Here is an 18,934-nt window from a genome sequence, read left to right on the forward strand (position 1 = left end):
ACTTCAGTCTGTTAATGAGTGGCTGCACTATTCAATGACCAAGTCTGGGTACCACCAATAAACAAGGATTTATTTGGAAATTTTCAAACCTGCCAGAACTGGCATGTGCCAAGCCCTAGGCCCACCCTTCTTACCAAGCTCCAAAGGGTAAGCAGAGTTCTCCCCACCTCCCCCTGCCCCCGCCAAGCACGCACACCCGTACTTCGGGCCATGCCAGAGAACTTGAGCATCCCCCTTTTCTAGGAGGCTCCACCACCCTGTGCCCAAGAGCTGGGTGGCAGCCCTCTGGCATCCCAGGAGATGATGGCGGCCGCCAGAGCCGCTTGCATAGATTGAGGAAAGAAAATAAGGAAGGAAGCACCAAATAGGGCTCCCTGAAAAACCCTAGCTTACCCCCTGTACAAAAAAGTGGCTCCCACATAGAAAAACCTGCTCCCCAAATAGTGCAAATACCCAAAAGAAAGAAAAAATCCAGCAGCAAGGCTGGGCTGGTAGGAATGGCGAAGAACTTTGGTTTAGAAATGCTAGGAAGAATTTGAGCTGGGCCCCTCTTCCTCGCCCACCTCCCCAGAGCCAGCTCAGACACTCGACCCAAGGGGGAAGTCTGTAAACAAGCAAAGTCAGGGGCCTTTGGTTCTGAAAAGTCTGGGTTACAATGTCAAAGCACAGCCTCCAGCAGTACTACTCGGGCCTGCCTGCAGGGGGCAGAGGAGGCCTCTGTTGTGAACCCAATTAAAGCCAATGCATGAAGTAAGTAAGACGGCTTTGAGGACCAAGCAACAAGGAATCCTATCACTATCTTTAAGAAACTAAAGCTGGGGAGCAGAGGGTGACAGGAGACACCCTTCACCCCATCCTTATCCTACATGTCTGCGGCCCCAGATGGTGGTCCCTTCCAGGCTGAGGAGGGGATGGCTCCAAGGCTGGGAAGAAGGGTCCCTGAGCAGTTAGGTCAGGCGAATTCCGAGCACCTGTTCCAGTTCCTGCCTTCGCTGCTGTACCTGCAAAAGGGAGAGAGCGGCAGATCAGGCCTCTGCTGCTCACAACCACAGGCGGGCACACGGCAGAGCCTCACCTTGGCAAAGATGTGCCTCCCCACTGCTTCCTGGGCCCAGGGCTGGTGGTAGAAAGCAGCTCGTCTCTCCTCCTCAGGATTCCCAATCACATCAGTGATGATCTGCAAAGAGCCAGGAGGAAAGCCATAGCAAAATTCCCACCCCTGAGCTAATCTGCCCCTGGAACTGGAAGAATAGCCATGGGGGTAAAACCACCCAGAACTTAACGTGGGATCAACCCTAGGAAAGGGACTCACCTTGAGGTCTCGGCGCTGGGAACGGAGCCATTCCTGGATGAAGTCCTGGGGGTCAGTGCTAAAGCTGAGCATGAAATCCCTCTGAGTCTTCAGCTGGTTGATGGACTCAATGGTCTCATGGATCTGGGGAAAAGGGTATATGTGTCAGACTGGCCTTCACCCCTAGGGGGTCTGTTCCAGGCCTAACCCCAAAGGACTTGGACACAAATCCCATCCCTGGGTGCTACATGCTTGGAAATGTCCGACAGAGCCTGCCCACCCCCATCCTGGGCCCCAGAGGAGGTTGGGGAGGCAGAGGGCCCACCTTAACATCAAGAGAGGCAATCTCCTGCTGATTGGTGGTAGAGGCCAGAAAATTGCTCATCTGGGCCTTGAGTGGGTCGTCTACCTCCACGTCAATGTCATAACAGGCTGTCTTCTTCTGGTCGTTAGGGTCCACGCTATAGGCAGCACACGGGAGGGGCAGGGTGAGCACACAGCTGTATCTGTCCCACCCTCCTCGGCCAAACCTCCATACACTCAGGGAGCAAGAAACCAAACCTGCTGCTTCTCTTTGGCTTCTGCAGCCAAAGGTAAATTGCTGTTAGAAAAGCATTCCTATCCCTGCTTCCTATTCACCTAATGACATGGTTGATGACAATGGGGTCTGGATGCTGCAGCAGCCCAGCCAGCTTCATGGGGATCTCGGAGAAACGGAGTCGGCCGCAACTGAAGATCTGGAGAGAGTACCAAAGATACCTTTGAGGACACGGAAGGAAGTCGATCACCCCAGGGTCACTGAGGAATGTGGCCCAGAACTAGCCCAGTGGGGCTCTAGAGCAGCAGGCAAGACCGGCTGTGAGACGAGAGGGGATGGCGTCCACTAACCTGGCGGAAGTAACGGTTGCAGTTGATGTACTCGCGCTCGTGCCCGTCCTGCAGCTGGTTGTGTTTGATGTAAAGCCATAGGGCTTGCATGATGGCAGCCCTCGTCTGTGTGTGCACTCCCAGCAGTCTCGCCAGTCGGGGGTCCAATTTGTACTGGGGAGGCTGAGGATGGACAGAAGGAAGTCAGGCGGGGTTCTTGTGAAAAGCGGAAGAATAGGGCAGGCATAGGAAGGTTTACCATAGGAACCTGCCCCCATCCCCCAGATGAATCCCTGTGACCCCAGACATGGCCCCAGAGCATTTGTCACCTGATGATCCAGCATGAGCAGGAGGGTGCACTTGACATTGAGATCTCCAGGCCGTTTCACCTGGAAGCCATCTGTCTCCTGGGTGGTGGGCATCCGGTGCCACTGGCAGGGAGGAGGGGAGCCAAGCTCATCACCAAGGGGTGGACATGAACATACACACCTGGCCCCCAAGGGGACCAAGGCCATTTCTCCGCCCACCTGGCATGTCAGCCTGTGCTCCCATGCCCCAGGTCCACTCTCACCTCCACCAGGTGGTTGTCAGGCCCGTACAGTTCCTTGTCCAGTTCAATAACAAGGCTCTTAAAGAATGAAGAGAACTTCCTCTTCTGTTTGCTAGGCTGGGGATGGAAAGGGGTGAGAGGGGAGTGCTGCTGAGTTCTCAAAGCTGAGCTACGCTATGCCCCCAAAAGAAGACTGTTTCACCCTGAAGTTCAGGGCACTGAGGATTCTTGGGCCCTGAAGGAAGCAGGGAAAAGGGAGAGAATGGAAGCAGAGGAAGGGCTCTTTGTGTGCGCCCCCCCCCCTGCTAGCCAATAAAGGACTTGTGAATTAGAAAAGGGTACCCCTTCCTCAAGACACTGTCTGCCATCTGCAGGAAAACTGTTGTGATAACCACACAAACCGCAGGGCGTGAGCACAAGCACTGCCCTCTCCCTCAGGCAGGACTTCCCCAGAAGTGCCAGGTGTCTGGGCCCAGTTTTCCACCCACACGGGCCACCTCCCCTCCAGACATCTCCTTCCCCAACTCACATCATCCAGCAGTTTTCCCTCCACGCGGAGTTCCCAGGAAGCCACCTTGTCCCCTGCTGGAGTTCCCCCAGGGGTCCCTGTGGTTCCTGCACTGTCACCTTCTGCCTTGCTGGGACTGAATGTATTGGAAATATAGATCCGCAGCTTTCGTTTTTGCTGAAGAGAGAAAGACAACCAGCTGGAGGTGAGCCAACATGTTGGAAAACAATGCTGCCCCATCTTCCTGCCTACACTCATTCAGCATCGATACTGAGCAGTGACTATGCGCCAGGCAGCAGGAATCAGGAGGAGGAAATTTCAGTCCTGGCCTTAAAGGAGCTCACCATTTTAGGGAGGGACAAATGCACTCCTGACAGTTCCAACACGGGGATCAGTGGTGTGACAGAGGGACATACCAGGTGCTACTGGGTAAATCAGAAGCCTCCGGCTCATTGTAAATGAAACTCAAACACCCATCAGGGCCCCCAAATATCCTCATCTCCTGGAAAGTCTTCACCATTTGGGGGGACTGTTCTAGATGATTAAGTTTTGAAGAGTAAAAAAGAAAAAGCTCCTCTAGGGATGGGGAAGGAGACAGGAACTACCCTCATCTTCCCTCTAGCCTTGCCTTGCAAATTTCTGACCACAGTCGACACGATTTACATTTTAAATCATGACCCAGGATCCACACACATCTATATGAATATCTGAAACAAAAATGTGATGAAATAACACCTTTACTAGTATGGTAAGTACTTGACTGTGAAGACTTACTATGATTTCTACTATTTTATCTTTCCTTAAAAACACGCTGGCCTACCACATTAAACTGAGTTCTTGCTCCACGAATGGGCTGCACCCTGCAGTGTGGAAACTCCTGCTCTAGCCCACTGCACACACTCACTGGGCCCCTGGAAAACCAGGCCAGGGAGTGGCCAGGGCTGTACACACCGTAAGAGGCTTTTTGATGGCCTCCTGGATCTCCATCCGCTTGCGAGCAATGGTCTGATCCAGCTTCCGCTCAAAAGCCAAGAGATCCATGTACGCCTGAGACTCTGGGACAAGCTCCCGAATCTGCACAAAGGGAGAAGGGATTCATCAGCTTGTTTCAGCTGCAGCTCTGGTTCCTTCCTCCCACATCGCAAGGTTGGGGAAGACTGACTCCACCCACAGCCAGCCCCCTCCCAACATACTCACTCGCTGAGGTAGAACCTTATCTGCCATCTTCCTCCTTTTTAACCTGGGGAGGACAGAAACTCGTTTAAGAGGTCAATGGTTCAAAGGGCCTCCCCTCATCCATCCCTCCAGTCCCCAGAACCCACTCCCAGGAGAACCAGGAATCTTCCTCAGCCATTGTAGCTCTTAGGAAAGAAGGAAGCCCTCTTTTACCACTATAGCTGTGCCAGGTTGTATGGGAGAAACAGGACAGTCTTACCCCCGGCGTTGGGTGGGCATCGGGGGCTGGGCCTGGGGCACAAGCAGGCGTTTTCGGAATGGGTCCATCATGGTGGGTGGCATGCCAGGTCGAAGTGGAGCAGCTGTGCCAAATGGGGAGCCCGTAGGGGGTCCCACCTGCAAGCCTGCCATGGGCATCCGACTCCCTGGTGACATGCCAGGCCGCTGAGGGAAGTGAGCCAATGGAGGTGCATAGGTCAGTGGCAGGGCCCTATGGGGCCCGTAGCCTACCCCCTCCATCCCTCCTTGGCCAGGTCTAGCCCTGAGCAGCACACCACAGAGGCAAGGCCAGCCGGAGTGCCAGGAACAAAGGGGAGCAGGCGCCTGAGAGCAGAGTGTAAACCACACCTGCCCCACCCCCTTCAACTGCCCTGGCAGCCGTGCCAGCGAATGAGGCCTGCAGAGCCCAGAGCGTGGGAGGAGAATCCTGCCTGCAGAGGGAAGAGCCTAGGGGAGATTTCCAGGGCCCACTGCCCCTTCCAGCCCCAGCAGGCTAGCCCCCTGCTTCCTGGGGCCAGTCAGCTTTGAGGCACTCTTGAGGTCCTCAGATGACCCCACCAAGCACTCCCATCCTTCTTCTTCCCCCACTTGAGGGAGAAGCACAGCATGGGCGGCCCAGGGGCAGTGTCAGCCAGGCAGTGGCACATAGTGTGATGAGCAGGCTGACCAGGCAGAGCCCTAACACCCAACCCCTGTTGCCAGCCGGGTGGTGTGACTGAGGGGGAAAGACAGTACCATGGGCTGGCAAGCCCATCAGGCAACGGCACCCCAGGTGAGCAAGCTGCAACAGGATGGCTTGGAGCATGTCCCAGTTGGTGGGAGTGGCCACAGGCCGAGCACAGAGCCCATCTGGTCACCATATGGCCCCTAGTCACAAGCCAGAACTGGACCCTTCTCTCACCTCCCTGCTGCCCAGCCCCCGACCCCTATGCCAGGAGATCCCCAAAGGGAAGCTGCGGCTCTTGAGTGGCTTATTGGGAGAGAGAGCAGCTGGCACCTGGACTCTGACCGTGGTCCATGCACCACCTGGCTCAACGCAGCCCTCGCAACCCCAAGCTGGAGAATGGCGATAAGATTATCGTGGGATGCAAGGATCAGAGCCATAGGGTCAGCAGAGAAATCGGGGTGACAGAAATGGCTGCTTTAGAAGCCTGCAGAAGGATTTCCCACAGATGTCCAGCTCCCCAACATTTCTGTGGAGCCCATCTGTGAGTAACCCTCCGCCCCCCTTCCCCCATGGCTGCTGTCTGCAAGGCCTGTTTGGCAGCTCTGCTTCGCACACACTGTCCCTGGCAGCTTCACAGGGCTGGCCCCAGGGCCCAGATTATGCAACCAGCACAACCAGCGAACCAAGCCAGGCTGGGTGGGGACTCGCACCAAATCAAAGGACCCCTGCCCCAGCATCATGGACATCAGATTCTTCCCCCACCGCTTCATCTAGAATGAAAGCCATGTTCTCACCAGCGGGTCAGATTCTTGACCAGATGCAGACATGGAGAGAACCATGACAAAGAGACGTGGGGAAGGGGAAAGGAAGAGTAGGGTGGGAAGGAAGCATTTGGGAGAATGAAGAGTTAAACGTGGGGGGACTCTGGGACCTCAAGGGTCCGCCACAAGTCTGTCTTCATCAGGGAGAGAGTCCTCTGCGCTGTTGAAAGGCAAAAGACACAGTTTCTCTGCCTTAATGAGCCATGGCCAGAGATGACAGGAAAAAAAGTCAGTGTGGCCACAGCTGGAAGCCCAGCCTCCAGACATCCTAGACATGAGCTTTTCCCACCCAGCGCCTAGTCCAAAGGCGAGGAACCACTGAAGCAGTGAATCCTGCAGAATGTGAGCTAGGGCTCTGTGGTCCCCAAGAGGCGACGCACTAGGGCGTTCACAAAACCACGGTACCACCACCAGACCTAGGCAGGTGCTCCTGTAACAGGAAGTCCCAACACCAGGCGGCACAGGCAGGCCTGGAACAGGCCCCTCCCAGACATCTGCTCCAGACTTCCCAGGCGCAGAGCCCCAGCTACCCAGGGCCCCAGGCTTCCTCCACGAGGGGGAAGGGGCCCAGGGGAAAGCTGCTTACAGTTCCTGAAGTCCCAGCTTGGCCTTGCCAAGCTCCACACCTGGGCCATGAAACACCAGTAACTCTTCCTCTTCTAAACAACAACCCGGAGATTAAAAAAAGAAAAAAGAACTCAGCCCCCGAACCCTCACGCTCCCTAACTCCCCACCTGTGGCAGGGCTAGGTCGGCCTGGCTCAGTGCTGACCCCTAGAAGCATGCAGGAACCTCCTTCCCCTTTAGCCTAGCACCAGCCCACACCCTAAGCTTTACTCTACCACCACCCCCCTCCCCAGCACCCAGGACAACAGGGGCAGGAAGCTGGGCCTGATGCTGCTGCCTCCAGAGAGCACAACCTGCCCTGCCTCTAAGCCGGTGGCCCTGGTGCTCCTGGTGGCTGGGCTATGGGCCTAGCAGAAGAACATACCCCTTCATAAGTAGAAAATATTTTGAACTCTTTGGAGTGAACCCAGCAATGTGTGTGTGTGTGTAGGGAAGTGGATCATCACTTTTCTTTCAACAGGCTCCCTTAATTTGCCCAAGTTGGGCCCTAAAATCCTTGCTTTTCCAGCTCACTTCATGCACCCTAACAGACAGGAACCCCTTTGCTCCTCAGATCCCAAGTCCCTTCTCCTTAAGTCACACAACTGGACTTGGAAAAAGGCCAAACAGGATCCTCCTCAAACTCAGGCAAAGAGAACTGAGTCCTCCCTCCCCCCCATGTACTTCCACTTCCTCTCCCTGGAAGCGGAGGAGGTGGAGGCCAGGAGACGCTGGTGGATGGGAGGCCCAGGGAAGCAGAGGCTCAGTGCCTTCCTGTTCCTCACCTCTGTTCCCAGCCCCAGTAGCCCAGGGCTACCCAGCCAGCTGGCTCAGCCTCGCCACTAGCCCTAGGCCACTCCCTACAAGTTGCTGTGGAATCCACCCTCTCGGGCTTTCCCCACGGCCCACTTCCCAAGGGTCACAAGATGAGGAACTGGAGAGACTCCTATCCATTCCTTAGATCATTCCCAGGCCAGAGGCCCACAGGGAGGCTCCCAGGCCAAGTTTCAGCTAGTGGCCCAGGGTTGGAAGGACTGATGCAGGATTCCCTCAACGATACCTGGGGCTCATGAATCCCCAATGGGGAGAGCAAGATGAGAAAGACAGACCCCAGCTAGAGTCAGGACCCCGTCTGTCTCAGTCAATATCCAGACCCTTTGTTTTGTTTTATTTTGTTTTTTAGAGAGGAGAGAGAATGAGTTAATAAGAGGGGAAAATCACTGACCTCAGTTAAGCATCTCTTTAGAAAGTGAGGACCCAGGGCTCCTGGTGGGGATATGCATACCCGACTCTATGAGGATCTATTTCTGGGAACTCTACCTGGAGACATGAGGAGAGAACATAGGAAGCCCCAGCTTCCTTCCTTCCTTCCAATTTGCTAGAAGCCAGTGCCAAAGGCTGGGTACATGGGTTGGGATATGGCATTGTTAGAACCTAAAGGCTAAATAAAAGTAGAGGGAGCAGGAAAAAGGACGGGCACCATTCCCAAGCATTCTGGGGCAACCAGAAACAACGGACTGGGGGCCTGCTCAGCCCCACCAGCACAGTCAGGCTGAGTTCCTCACACAGGGACCCAGGCTCTGCCTCCCAGTGGCCTTTCAAGCTGCAACCTGAGAAGCTCCCTTCAAAGCCAAACCCCAAAGGGGTCAGGACAGAACCCTTTGAAGCAACTCTCACAGGCTCCTCAGCCCCAGAGCAGCAGTACTCAGTGGAGCCTCTCTGCTCATCCAGACTAATCAGCTCCTGGACACCTACACAAGGCAGAAAGCCAAAAAGAGAATCTGCCCAGAATGGGCCAGGCGGGCTGTTCTCCCTCAGGCCTGGTCACCACTGTCTCTGGTCTAACCCAGAGTCATCCCGTGCAAGGACCCCTGGGCCTGACCCAGGAGTGGACTCTCCACTGCACATGCTGGAATCCCCTGGTCCTATCCTAGGCCTCCCATGGCCCGTGGGAAGTAGGCCCTTCTTCCTCCCCACGAGCAGCTGGGAGCCATCTCAGACACGCCAGATCTTTGCCAGTTCCCAACTAGAAAAAACAGAGCAGACTTGGAGTGGGACCAAGGCCAATGCAGGGTAACCCTGGTTTCTCGATGAGGGCCCTTTTCCGAAACTTTCTCATCACTTCCCAGGACCCCCTACCCTAGAATCTACACTAGAGTTCTCAACCCACCCGCCCACAACTCACTAGTTCCCACAACTCCTCCATCTCTCAGGTACTCAGAATTCCTGTTCTAAGGAAGCCCCCAGACCCTTCCAACTGCTTTAAATCTTCCACCGAGTTGCTCTTACCCTCCCCGCGAAGTCCTCCACCACCACCTAGCCGATTCCGAGGGTCCCCGGCTTTTCCCTCTACATTGTCCCGTTTGCTCCACATGTAGGGCCCCTGTGCCCGCTGTCCAGGAGGCTGCCCTAGGACCCCCTCCGCCCTCTGCCAAAGGCGTGCTCGTGGTGCTGTCACCCACTCGCCCTCCTCACCTGGTACGGCGCCGCGGGGCCCGCGGGGCCCATGGGGCGGAAGGCGGCGGCCCCGGGGCCCCCCACGCCTCCAGCCGGCCCTGGCCCCGGCCCCCTGAGAGCCTGTCCCGGCAGCATGCCGGGTCCCGCTGGCGGAAGCGGTCCTCCCAGAGCCGCGGCAACCGCGCCGCCGCCAGGGCTCAGCGGAGGCAGCGGGAACCCGCCCGCAACACGGCCCGACATCGCTCCGTCCCGTCCGGCAGTACAGCGATCCGGATTCCGGGCTTCGTGCCGAGTCCGTTCCGTGTTCCGTGCTCCGGGACTTTCCGATCTAAATTCCGGGTTCTGGGGTTTGTTGATCCGGGTTCCGGGATTTCCTAATCCAAGTTCGCGAGTTCCTCACAGACTAGGTTTGGGGCAGGGCCGATCCTGATTCCGGTCCTGTCCGGGAAATCCTGGATCCGGGATCTGTTACAGGTCCGTCTACCGCCCCCGGCCTCCGTAGGTTTGGCCGCCCGAGTCCAGTTAACCCAGAGGCGGCAACTAACTCTCTGCTCCGCCCAACCCAGCCCAGCACTATGCCCCGCCTATACCCAGCAGCCCAATGCTAGGATGCCTCCTCAAATCCCGCCCCTCGCGAGACCCGCCCCTAACAGGCACAGCCCTTAACTGCCAGCCCCAGGGCTCCGCCCACATCTCTTGGGCCGGCCCTTCGCGGGAGGGGCGGGGGCGGAAGCCGCGCTGGGAAATGCCTGGCAAGGCGCCGGGTCAGAGGTCGAAGGTCACCTAGGGCAAAGACAGTTCACAGTCGCTGCCCTCTTCGCGTCGTAGCCGATTCGCCTAGGTACCCGGCCACACTCCTCGAGATAGTCTTGTCATGTCTCCTTTCTGCATTTTCAGCATTAAAGATTCAACTTAGAGCTGCTCTCAGGGGCAGAACAGCTGCCAATTTGACTTTCTTTAAAAGTCCATCCTGGTGGCTTAGAGCTGCCAAGGAACATAGGCTACCCCAGACCCGGTCCAGCTGTGGTCAGGGTTGACTTGGCCAAGTGCCAAGTTCTTATCGCATATTTTAAATGTGGCTATGCCTCACTTTAAGGAAGCCTCGTACTTCACAGGAAATGTTTCTAGGCGAAGGAATTTTGCGTTATGAGAAAACTCCCGCAGTTAAATAAGGTCTTTCTCTAGGCTTTATAGCACCTAATTTTCAAAAATTAAACACCTTTTCAGAAACCACTGACATGTATCAGAAGGTATTCAAAATAAAGTGCTTCAGCTATGCCTTGGAGCCTACCCTCTTGGTGGTCTGGGGTCTTCTTCCCGTGATACAGACCAGTACTTCTGAAACTTTAATGAGCATAAGAAACATCTGGGGCTCTTGTTAAAAATGTAGGTTATGACTCAGTAGGCTTGGGGTCTGGAGTAGGGCTCAAGAGTCTGCATTTCTGTTGCTACTCAGACAACACTTTTGAGTAGCTAAGTTTTCACTATATAAATCCTCTGCTTTATGTTTTCATCCTCAACCAAGGATTGCACCAAAGCACGCCAGATCCTGTTTATAGTATAGCCTCCAACCCTTTTTAGAAATTAGTTCTGCTCATCTGTATTTCCTGATCCCCTTCCTCAGTGATAAACCCTGCTGCTGCTTTCCTTTCTCTTGGTCTTCTCTGAGATCCCCTCTCCTTTTTCTCCCTAAAAGTGGGTTACCTGCCAGACTGAGAACAGGCCACTGGAATTGTTAAAGTCGTGAACTCGGGCCCCTCTCCACTCCAGTAAGGTGCGTAAAGAATTCATGACAATGCAGTTAATAACCATTTCAACCCTCTCAAGCTCCTAGAGCAACTGTAGTTCTAGAGGAAGCAGTAGAGGCAAATCTCCTAGGGAGCTATTCCAAAATATGCCTGCCAACCCCTGCTCTCCCCCCAACCCCCCAGACACACACACTCCAATGGTTCCTAGTGTTATATTTTTAAAATAATCTTTACAGGTAATTCTGATATACCCCCTGCCCCCCGCCGCCCTTGTAGAGAATCTTTATTCTAGAAAAGAGTCTAGCTAATAAGTACATTTAAAAACAGATTAAACAGTTAAATGTAATTAACTGTTAATCCTTTGCTTAAAACCTTCCCTAGCTCCCAATGCTCTTGGACTAAATGTCACACTCCCTCCCATGATATATAAAGTTCTGCAGGGCCTGCCTCCTGCTTCCCTCCTTGGGCTCATTTTAAATCACTGCCTTTTACTCTCTAAGAGTAAGTCCAGGCATTCTCCTGGCAATTTCCCCAAACTGCTAAGCCCCTTCCCATCTCAGAACCTCTCTCCCCTTATTACTTCCCACCAAGTGATTATCACAGTATGTAATTACTTGTTTATATGTGCACTGGTTCACTGTCTGATCTGAGTCCCTCAGTAAAATATAAACTCAATCAAGATAGGAACTATCTATTTTTTTTCCCTGAGGTGAGATTCACAATACATAAAATTAACCATTTTAAAGTAAACAATCCAGTGGCATTTAGTACATTTACAGTGTTGTGCAATCACCACCTATATCTAGTTCTATAATATTTTCATCACCTCTCAAGAAAATCCCATGTCCATGAAGCAGTTGCTTCCCATTACCCCACCCCCCTAATCCCTGGTATCCATTCTGATTATTTATTACCTATTCTGATTATTTCATATAAATTGAATCTTATAACATGTGTCTTTTGTGTCTGGCTTTTTTCACTTTTCATAATGTTTTCGAGATCTATCCATGTTGTAGCACGTTTCAATACTTCATTTCTTTTTATGGCTGGGTAATATTCCATTATATGTATATAATGCAATTAATTTATCCATTCATCCGTTGATGGACATTTGGCCTGTTGCCACCTTGGTTACTGTGAGTAGTACTTCTATGAACATGCATGTATGTGTATTTGTTTGAATACCTGTTTTCAATTATTTTGGGTACATATTGTATCTCTCTTAATCACTGTTATAACCTACTCAACAAATGTGTGTGAACATGTGAATGATCGTCAAGTGCAGCCGGAGAGAATGATAAACAGATAATGTCGACATGAGTTCATCACTATGATAAAATAGACTCAAGGTGTTAGGGGGACTATAGAGCTATGTAAGGCATAGTAGGGATTCAAGAAGATATCCTAGACAGTAGGCAGAGAACAGCTAACATTTACTGGCATTCACTACACGTATCAGCTCATTTAATCCTCACGACACATATGAGATTGATACTATTTTTAACCTCTGTATTAGAAATCAATCAATTAGAGGTTCAGTTACTTGCCCACTCTCACCATGATGATGCTGAGATTCAAACATGGTTCTGATCTGGCTCTAGAATCCACAATCCAGGCACTTAACCACTATATATGACTTCTTGTTGGTAGCTGTTACTTCTCTGTTATTGCCTCTGATCTGTTATTAGTTGCAAAGAAACAGTGTCCAAACTGAAAAGCAAGTGCTGTGGGGACTCAGAGAAAAGGAGGTTGGTAGGGCCTAATTAATCAGAAAATGTTTCCTGGAGCACTTTAGTTTGAAGAAGGAGATAACATTGGTGGTCACCCAATAGACACATGGGATCTGATACCTCATGTTGGCACAATTCAGGATCTTGTGAAAAGAGAGCACTGAATTAATGCTGAAGAATCGACAGAGATGGGAGGAGGAAAGCCATTCCCACTGCTACCCCCAGAGGACCTAATAGTGCAGCCAATTACAGGACTTGTGATCATGGACATCACAGAGGCAGCATTTCCATGCCTTTGTTCCCTCAACTTGGGACGCCTTTTTTGCTTCCTCCTTTTTCTCTTGATATTTATTCTGCTCAGTGACCACTCTTCAAAATTTTATTCTGAGATGTTCTATGGTCTCAGAAGAGGGATTTCCCTACTCTGGACCCTGTTGCATCTACAGATGTTCAAAGAGACTGAATAGAACTGAAGTGTTTAATCTAATAAAGTATTTAAGACAGAGCTAAAGGGACAATTTTCAGTGTGGGCTCTGTGGTTCCTCACCCAGCTGTTTCGTGGGCAAAATAGCCCCCAAAGATTTCACAAGACAAATGAGCAAGACGGTCCCTCGAGCAAGCCAGCAAAGAAATCATTCCTCAGTATGGATGGCCCTCACGAGGTTGGAATTTCAGGAGAAGTAACGTGAATAGTCAGGTCATGGCAGAAACATTTACCACAATGGCAGCACTGCTGGGGCTATACCAGGAGCCTATCCCTGCTGGAGCATCCATCTCCAGACAATGTGTCATGGGGCAGGCCTGGGGCACTGCCCAGCCAGAGCAGAAGGGCTGGATGGTAAAGCAGCAGATGCTGTAGTCACTGTTTGAAAAGCACTTATTGAGCATCTTCTATGTGCCAGTCCCTGATATATTCTAGTGAAGATGATAAATGCATAAATAGATCATTTCTCCATGTGATGACTGCTAAGATAAAGGTATTCACAAGGTACCAAGGGGAAACAGAGGAGGTCTTCAAAGGGGGAAGGGATTAGTGAAGACATCTTTGAGGAGGTTATACAAAAGAGGTTATGAATGAATTAGGCAAAGAAAACAGTAAGGTTCAAAGGCATGAAACAGTACAGGGTGAGGAGAATCAGAATCAGTTTTGCTGGTTCATCAAACGTAAGACAGAAAGCTCCTCTTATGTGGGCACATTGAGGTCACGGTTCTCAATACACACATTTTCATAGTCAACACAGTTTAGCAGGTAAAACTCCTGGAGAGTAGAGACTTCCAATAGTGGAAGCGTAGACCACAATTCAAAAAGTGGGCTTCAGGGCTACAGCCCAGGTAACATTACCGGACTCTCTGGAGCCCAAGTCTGGGACATGAGTCTACCATTTGTTCTCTTCCCATGGAAGGTAGACAGTTATAGTACTTTCAGAGACCTCAGTGGCATTGTGGTCTCAGAGCCCTCTTCCTGTTCCCTTCTCAGACCCTCCCAAAGGTTACCTCCTGGCTCTTGAATTTGGACCCAGAGATACTGGTAGAAGTGAAAAACAGACCACTAAGACAAAGATAAGGGTCTCCACTGGGATCTCTAACTTATCCTCAATCCCCTTCTGGTCTCTATAGGTGCTTGTCTTCTAGGAGTCTATCTTGAGCTCCCCATAAGTACATGACCTACCCAGACATATTTATCTACTCCCATTCCTTTAATTACTGTCTATTAGCGGTGCTCGGCTAGCTCCATCAGTAGGGCATGAGACTGTTAATTAATGTCTACGTTCTGATGAGCCTAAATCGCTAACTCCAACCCCACCTCTCTCCTGAGCTTCAGATCCATATTTTCAACTCCCCAATAGATGCCCCATCTGTCCAAAATCAATGTCTCATTGTTCTCCCATCCAGTCTCCTCTCCTGTATCTAGCTTGATTAGGGGCATAAAGACATGGTGAAGGGCCAACCTTGCCTTGCTGAGACATTCAAACTGGTCTTACAGGCAACTGAAAGCCAAAGAAGATGGAATTACCCAACCGGATCCCCAGGGCACCTGCAACCAAAAGCAAAGAGGAGAATGGAGAAAGCCTTAAGGAGTTTCATTCTGCTCTCATTTGAAACCATCTTCCATTCCTCCCTCTCTCATCTCCCTCAGTCTTAGTCACCAAGGTCTGTTGGCTTTTACCTCCTAAATCTTTCTTGGATCTATCTTACCGACCTTAAGTCAGGTCCTCAGCATCTCTTCTATAACCCACCCAACTGGTTTCTCTGCTAATGGGCCATCCTACCTCCTCCCCCTTGCCAATTTTAGTCCAAGACAGCAAATCTGATCATATCTCTCCATTTTCTCATATTTGTGTGCCTTCCATTACCTTCAGCAGTGAGCTTTAAATGCACTGTGGTTCTTCAGGTTTCTCAGAGCTGTTGTGGAGAGCTGAGATGAGGTGAGAGGGCAGAGCTAGGAGTTCGTCCCCTGCTCTACCTCCCTCTACCCTCCCATCCCTGATTCAACCAAGGAGCTCTACTTTTATTGTTTCATATATTGAGTGACATTGCAAGATTTTTTTGCAGAAATGGTTTCATAGCTCTAAAATGTTTAATAGCCAATGACTTACAGAAGTCTATTTCAAAGCTTCTCAGCACGGCATAATTGGCTCTTTCTTCTGTCCTCCACCTACCTCTCTAGCTTTATTTTCTACCAACATTCCATATATTCTACCATTAAGCCACACTGAACTTGCCCTTCCCTAAACAAATCAAGTCTTTTCATGCTGTGGTTCTTCTGCCTATATCACTAGAAAGCAAGCTCTTCCAAGGCTGGGGCTTTGTTTTGTTTGATACTGTGTTCCCAGTACCTACAACTGTATCTGACTCCAAGTTAAATACTAGTACATATTCATTTAATGAATAAGTATTCTTCCCCAGTTCTCTGATATGCAAGTATCTGTTTATTACTTAAGGCCAACTCAAATGTAGTTAGTACCTTTAGAGTTTTCCATGACTTCCTATCCCATCCTCCAACTGCCATCATCAATTTGTTTCCTGTTTTCCACAGCACTTAGTGTAAATTTATGCGTTAAGTTCGCAAACTTGTTGCAAAGATGTAGCTAACCTTTTTTTGTATCAGAGGGATTATTCATTATGAATTTGTACCACCTGGACAAACAGTTAACTAAGTTTACTATTTGGAAGTGCTGAAAAGGCTGTGTGAAAAAGTTAGACGTAAATAACCTGAACTTGTTGCCAACAATTCATGGCTCTTTGCATCAGGACACTGCACCAGCTCACACGGCACTGTCTGTGAGGGAGTTTTTAGCCAGTAAACAAATAACTGTATTGGAACACCCTCCCTATTCACCTGCTCTGGCCCCCAATGACTTTTTTCTTTACCCAAAGATAAAGGAAATATTGAAAGGAAGACATTCTGATGACATTTAGGACATCAAGGATAGTATGATGACAGCTCTGATGGCCATTCCAGAAAAAGAGTTCCAAAATTGCTTTGGAGGGTGGACTAGGAGCTGGCATCGGTGCATAGCTTCCCAAGGGGAGTCCTTCGAAGGTGACTGTAGTGATACTCAGCAATGAGGTGTGTAGCACTTTTTGTAGGATGAGTTCGCGAACTTCATTGTCCGACCTCCATTGTCCGACCTCGTAAGCTATGGCTTTTGTTTGTGGCTCTGTCTCCATCCAGAAACACCTTCAGTGTGAACTCCAGGACTGGGACAGTGCAGAAACAACACCTGCTCAGGAAATAACACTAATAAAAGTTATCTCCACTTCACCACTCAGAACTCTTCCAAGTTGGTCATGATCAGGAGTTAATCCATCAGGGCAGAAAGTTAAAACCAGCTAAACAGTAACAGTTCACTTTGGCTCTCAAATCCTTCTTGCTCTTTATACTCTAGCTCTGGGTAGACATTGATTGGTGACCTTCCACCTGGATTCCTGGACTTTTCTTTGTTTACTCCTTAGCCCAGATCTTATCCTCCTCACTGTGTCTCTGATGGGCCACCAAAGGTGATTCCTGATTTTAACCCTTAATCTATCTGCTCTCTTAATTCTTGTTAAGACTGTACTAGTCCTAACTAACCACTTAGGCTCTATAAACAACAAGTTGCCTCTGAGTCAGGCATTGACAACCTAGAGTAAAAAAAAAAAAAAAAAAAAAAAACAGGTAAGGGAGAAAGAGACTCTTGAGGGATTAGGGAAGCGGCAGATTTAGGGACCCTAGAAACCAAGTAAAACAGTCAAAAGAGAGACCCAGCTTCAAAAGAGAAGAGCCCTCTAACTGGCTTTGCTTTTATCAGGTTCAAACCGGTTTCTTCCATAACCCAGTCTCACAACCACAACTACCTGGGCCAAAGCAATTATCCATTGGAAGGCACAACTTCTGCACTTCTCTAGGAAAGCACTGTTCATAAAATAGGTCAGCTGGAACAAGCCCGTTTGCCACAATTTAATTCACTAAGTGACCAATTTATAAAATTACCAGAACTTTTAAAAATCTATTTTTACACAACATGGCTATTTTTATTAGATGGGATTATATTAACAGCATTAAAGATATTGAAATTTAAGATTTTAATTCAAGAAATGAAAGTTAAGGCTGATACGGCATTGAGGAATTGGAAAAAGGATGATACAAATGTAAGCGTGTTACAAAACAGAAAATGACATTCAAAAGTACCTGAAAAAAGCAGCAGCTGAAAAAATCATGCCCAGTATAAGTGCAGAAATTTTGGTTTCTAGCAAGGAGTGATTAGGATGTTGATTTGGTAGCACTTTGCAGAAATATTTAACATGAATGACCAAAATCATTCACAGCCACGGATGAGAAATGAGGGTGGCCTAAAGGGGTTACTGTGATAGAGCCTCAGATTTGATATGTGTTAACCAGGAAAATGAATTTGTAAAGGACAAAAAAGTGAACATGCTAAAAATGAGGTATAGTAAGAAATTTACTAGAAATCAACAGGAGCAACCACATCATAAATCCATTTTGTTGGAAATAACATACTAAAGTGACATATAAATTGAGAAATAGGCAAAAAATTCCCCCAAATGCTAAAACAGTCTCACATGAAACTGAAATTTTGATTATTGATACTGAACAATACTTTTATGAATAGTAAATATTTTCATAGACTTAAAAAACAACTTTATTGAAATATGATTGACACAATCAACTGTACATATTTAAATTGCACAAGTTGATAAATTTCGACATATATTCTTATTTTCATAAGGACTTTAAATTATCCTGTGACTTCAGACAAATTTAATACCCCTTAAACTATTACCATGAACACAAAATAAAAACCTACCAATTCAAACTTCCCAGAAATATCCAAAAGCTTTTAAAACTAGCCTATACAATAGTAATTGCTGGGAACTTTATGAAGATGTAAAAGAAATATGTTTTTGGAGAAATGATATCAGGGTCCTCCCAGTTTGCCCTTTTGAGTTGTCTGGGTTTAGGATGAGTTGAGGGCATGTCTTTGACAAGCATAGTTCCTACATTCTCTCCTACTAGAGGATGTCAGAGGTTGGGATGATAAACCAATCTTGTTGGCTTGAAGAAGGTGGTGGTGCTATCTTCTCTGGACAGATCCAAATTCTCATTTTCATTACCACCTTTGGGGACAAGGAGCAGAAAAGCAGAATGAAAATGGAAAGCCAACACAAAGCTAACAATCCTCTGAAGGAGTATGCGATGCTTCCCCACAAAGAAAATTCAGGTTTGAAATCACTCTTTCACAGATTCTCAGCTTCTTGAATAACTCAATATTTACTGAGTGTATACTATCTGCAGGCAATGTTCTAGGTGCTAACGATACAGCAATAAACAAGACAGACAAAAATCATGACATATAGTCTACAAACAATAAACAGATAAACAAATAGATATATACAGTGGTATACTGGTAGATGTTTAACAACCAGTTCTCAAGAAGAAAAAAACAAACAAAGCATAATTTGTAACCTTTGACAATTTTAGTGATGTAAATACTTCCACCAAGGCTGTTTTCAAGCTACCAACCTCACATCACTAAATACAGAGTTGGGAAGAGATGGGCTAGCCCATATGAGCTGATCTAGGACACCACTGGATATTTAACTTAACAACAGGTAGTGATACGTGCTGTAAAGAAAAATAAAGCCTGACAATTTTAGGGAGGTAGTCAGGAAAGGCCTTTCTGACACTATAAAAGGAAGACAGACTACCATTTATTGCATACCTATTTGGTAT

The 18,934-nt window shown here is 49.1% G+C and overlaps 1 protein-coding gene across 1 annotated transcript; it reads right to left on the reverse strand.

Annotated features, from left to right (window-relative positions):
- Positions 1–49: 49 nt before the first annotated feature.
- Positions 50–9,611, reverse strand: SMARCD2 (SWI/SNF related BAF chromatin remodeling complex subunit D2). Its single transcript, XM_019732899.3, has 13 exons — positions 9,240–9,611; positions 4,652–4,836; positions 4,414–4,456; positions 4,168–4,290; positions 3,238–3,393; positions 2,730–2,825; positions 2,488–2,589; positions 2,180–2,341; positions 1,931–2,028; positions 1,617–1,752; positions 1,313–1,435; positions 1,076–1,177; positions 50–1,001 (listed from the first exon to the last, which is right to left on the reverse strand). Exons 1-13 carry the CDS (start codon positions 9,459–9,461, stop codon positions 948–950), a joined length of 1,602 nt encoding a protein of 533 aa, XP_019588458.1. The 5' UTR covers positions 9,462–9,611; the 3' UTR covers positions 50–947.
- Positions 9,612–18,934: the final 9,323 nt, after the last annotated feature.

Source organism: Rhinolophus sinicus, chromosome 12 (assembly GCF_057876585.1).
Source record: "Rhinolophus sinicus isolate RSI-liver-muscle chromosome 12, RSI-T2T, whole genome shotgun sequence".
Classification (NCBI taxonomy): domain Eukaryota; kingdom Metazoa; phylum Chordata; class Mammalia; order Chiroptera; family Rhinolophidae; genus Rhinolophus; species Rhinolophus sinicus.